We start from the raw sequence: 4,212 nt of genomic DNA, 5'->3' as shown, positions 1-4,212 counted from the left end.
GGGGGGGCGGGGGGGTGTGGGGGGGGGGGGGGGCGGGGGGAGTAAACGTGAAAGACAGACAGAGAAAGCGGTTTTGTTCGCCTCCGTGCGTGTCGGCTTTTACTTGGTAATGCCGAGCTGCTGGTAATGCTGTGTCTCGGCTCTGATCACTTCAATGGCTGTAGCTGTAAAATCTGATGTTTCTTGATGAAAATGGCAGCTTGCGGCTACTTTGGTCAACATGGACCTCTTGCAGAGAGAACAATTTGTGGCCGTCACAAGGATTTCGGATGTTCTATAGATCAGTTTTTTGGGTTTTCTTTTTTCTTTTCGTGGTTACTGTAGAATGAGATTGCGGGTGTATTAAAGAATTAACATTTACCGTCTGCTGGTGGCAAAGTCCAGACCCTTATGGGTGTGTGTTTTACCAGAAGGGTGTGTATAGTGTGTGCGCTTTGTTACCCGGAGCTGTGTGTGTATGGTGTCAGGATTGTGAATGAGGTGTGTCTCTGCCCTACCCTATACTCTAGGAAAGGCTGGGTGTGTACACTGCAATGTCTGACTCGTCCTTCCGTGTGAAGCCAACACGCATTCTATGAAATGAAAATTTCTACATATTTTATTATTGCCAAATGTTCTAAACCTTTTCTTTTCAGTTTGATTAAAAAAAAATTTCTTTTTTTTAGGCAGACCAACTTACTGAGGAGCAGATTGCTGGTGAGTAATTGTCCTTCCACAATGTGGAGTTGGGTCATTTGGGGTGGTTTCGGGCTATTGGCCTTGACTAAGCCTTGTGTACGATGCACATTGTGTCTGTGGTCAAGGCTTTCTCTGGCCTAACGCTGAGCACGGAATTGTACGGAGTTGAGGGCAGATCTGATCAGATAAATGTACTGTTGCGTCGTGTTATTTAGCAGAATTCATGTTGCATGCAGAACTGTTTGTTGAAATGGGAAGTTGACATTTAAGGTCTGAAGGCACACCACTTAATTTTTTTTCCATGTCATTATCCATAGATCTTAAAGCTCTACTGTAGGCAGGCACAAATAGGTGCAGCTTCATATTCATGTCATTGAAATTTTGTTTTATCTCATGCAAGCGGTGCAAGTATCTAAATTGAACCTGGCATGTCCCTGCAGCAGAGCTTAGACTAGGAGAGGCAGGAGCAGCACAAGGAGACTATTGATTTTGTGTGCTGACCAGGGACATGCTTTTAGGAGAGAGCAGAGTGATGGTAGATAAGCTCATCACTGTGCTCCTTCTCATTCGCTGTCTAATGACAGGCCGGAGGCGGGGCCATGACTGCCTGAGCTCAGGAAGTGGGTTGATTGATGGCTGTCACTTAACCAGATGGACTAAGGACATCTAGATGCAGAAACGTACAGCTTTATCTTGTATGCAGCTGTTTTATTTTTCAGATTCTAGACTGGAGTAATGCTTTAAGTATTGTGGTACCCGCATTATATTTAGGCCTGTATTAGCTCTGCTATAGATGGGGCTTGGAGTGACCAGACTTTTACATCTGTTGATTCATTTGCCATACGGCAGTAGGAATATTGACCATACCCGGAAGATGGAGGTTGACTGCCTTTATTCTGTGGCCATGGTATAGCTCCTCTATGACTATTGCTGCTGCTGCCCAGCTGTTGGTAGATGTCGCCCGGTCATACCAGCAGTCGCCGGTCATACTGGCAGTCGTTCCTACTAAACCAGAGGTCTGCACAGCTCCCTGTCTGCCCATCTTAAACATTGCCCATGCGGAAGTCACTCAGACATTCAGCCGATTTTGTTCCTGTTTTTGCTTGTGACATCTCTTCAAGAGCTTCAAATTTTTTAATTGAGAAGTCCTTCTCTGAATACAGCAACCCTTAAGGTGCCCATACACTGTGCGATTATCGCGGGAAATCCCACGATCGTACGATCTCAAAGTGTATGGAAGGCGTGCGACCGTTTTTACTGCACGGTCGCATGTCTTTTGTCTAAAGAGCATGCTAGAAAACCAGCCGAGAATCGTACGATTTTCGGCTGGTTTTTAGCATGATCCGAATAATGCCGCACGCGCACACTTCCCGTTCAGCATTGCGGTCATCGGAAGCCTGCCCCTCGGGGCAGGCTTGCGATGATCGCAAGTACGATCTGCCTGTCCAGGATGGGCAGATCGTACGTTTTTTAAATTACTTTACAACCCTGGTTGTAAAGTGTATGGCCACCTTTACCTTTGTCCTCCTATAAAACCACGGAGGGTAAATCGGCAGCTTTGTGCTCAGCCAGATTATGGCCCACAAGCTGTAGCAGTTTTCCTCATTGGTTTGCTTTGCACACTTGCAGCTTCTATAGAACTTTTCAGGGTAAATTTGTTCTGCAGCTCAAAAGCTTTCCCACGGTCACAAGATCAGCTCGCTGCTACGACTTGGACTTGTTGTGAAATAGGATGTTACCCCCAAGGCCTTATCTGAAGGCAGGGACGATGCAGCAGCACGATACAGGCAGCCATGGGCGCTCGGGCTCAAGTTTGTGGTCATGCAATGTTTTATCTGTGGTACGTTGGGGAAAGTTCAGCGGGTCTCATTCATATGCATGTTGTGTGACCTGTTCAGATACTTCAAAAGGAGCCCCTCCTGACGGCAGATGGAATTAACTTCCTAAAAGTTCCTGTAGCTTTATATTCAGGGGGGAATTTATCAAAACTGGAGCAGACAAAATCTGGAGCAGTTGCCCATGGCAACCAATCAGCTTCTCTCCAGATTGTTCGGTTTTAAGGTTTGAAAATGAAAAGAGAAGCTGATTGGTTGCCGTGCACAGCTGCTCCAGATTTTTTTTTTTTGCCCCAGTTTTGATAAGTGTCTTGGTGGTCGTTGTCACCAAGACAGGAAGTGAAAAAATCTAACATTCTGAGCAATCACCAGAACAAGGAAAGTTGGAAGTTCCCAATTGGGGACACTTCTGCTCACTTCCTGTTTCTCAAGACTGAAAACAAAGGAAAATTTCCCTAAAAACATGGGACAGCAAACAATTCTCATGCTTTAGCCATTCCCTACTGTATCCAAAATGAGTCTTCATGATCACTTTAACCAATAAATATAACAAAGCTCCTTTTCTACTTTGATCAATATTGGTTTTATAAAGTACATTTTAGTCACTTTAATTTGCCCCATTAAAATTTATACTAAACTGATCCCGCTACAAAGCATTGCAAAGTTATTTAGAAATGCAATAAAAGCTTTTCAATTTTGTGCCTAACCTAAGGCTAATAAGGGGTTAAGTAGCAACAATCGTATTAAACAACTCCAGGGAAAAGTGTAATTGACTCGTGCCGTGGTTATTGCTTTTAGGATCAACAGGGACGAAAATAAGTTGCCTGATCCTCGGAGATGGCTGGTAGATTGGTCCTCCCAGCTTGTCTGCTCCACTGCAGATGACAGACCTTAGGCCGCATGTTTTATACATAGTGTATGACACTGAGGGACATACCATAGCTGCGGAGGAGGAGACAAGCTGGAGGGAGCGCTGTCACAGCCAGTCGGCTCTAAAGATCCAGTGACTATAACCATTTATAACCACTTAATATTGAATCTCATTGTTCTCCGCTCGCTCCCATGCAGTTCATTTTGAAGTCCTGCAAGCCTGGTTCTTGCAGCATATTCCCAAAATGTATCTGTCGTAATGGTAAAACGCAATCTATAAACTGTACATATGTTAATTTATGGAGCTTCCCCTGTCCCTGAAACATTTGCTTTACAACCTGAGGGGTAGGAACTTTAGAAATGTATGTAGTGTGTGGGACTGTCAAGCTTCAACTTGCCTGTGACTTGACTGGTTTATACTTTTAGTATCTGTTAACGTTCCTGTGTCACTTCTTGTTTTGTAGAATTCAAGGAGGCTTTCTCCTTATTTGACAAAGACGGCGATGGCACCATCACCACTAAAGAACTTGGAACAGTCATGCGATCACTCGGCCAGAACCCCACCGAAGCCGAGCTACAAGACATGATTAACGAAGTCGATGCTGATGGTGAGTTATGGACGGAGTGTGAGACGAGGCGTGTGGCTTGTTATAGGAATAATGCCGGATCAGAATGGGATGTTGGTTTGCAGATTCACCGACCGGCCATGCTTCACATACGCCTTCCTTTCCTTTCACTCCCTGACAGCTGGGTTGGGACTGGAATCCCTGCGTAAGCTTTCAAGTTGAAACTTACTGAAGGTTAAGTACTCTGCGCACCCCCCCCCCCC

The 4,212-nt window shown here is 45.1% G+C and overlaps 1 protein-coding gene across 2 annotated transcripts in view; it reads left to right on the top strand.

Annotated features, from left to right (window-relative positions):
- The window catches only part of CALM1 (calmodulin 1), a 12,909-nt gene that overhangs the window by 3,751 nt on the left and 4,946 nt on the right, over window positions 1-4,212 (top strand). For both annotated transcript variants that reach the window (XM_018558521.1, XM_018558520.1), the window contains exons 2-3: window positions 666-696; window positions 3,848-3,991. In XM_018558521.1, the coding sequence (XP_018414023.1) occupies window positions 666-696; window positions 3,848-3,991 (175 nt within the window). The remainder of the gene's footprint in view (window positions 1-665; window positions 697-3,847; window positions 3,992-4,212) is intronic.

Source organism: Nanorana parkeri, unplaced genomic scaffold (assembly GCF_000935625.1).
Source record: "Nanorana parkeri isolate BGI_ZX_2015 unplaced genomic scaffold, ASM93562v1 scaffold344, whole genome shotgun sequence".
Classification (NCBI taxonomy): domain Eukaryota; kingdom Metazoa; phylum Chordata; class Amphibia; order Anura; family Dicroglossidae; genus Nanorana; species Nanorana parkeri.
The sequence above is the reverse complement of the archived record's forward strand: the minus strand, read 5'-3'. Positions and strand labels throughout refer to the sequence as shown.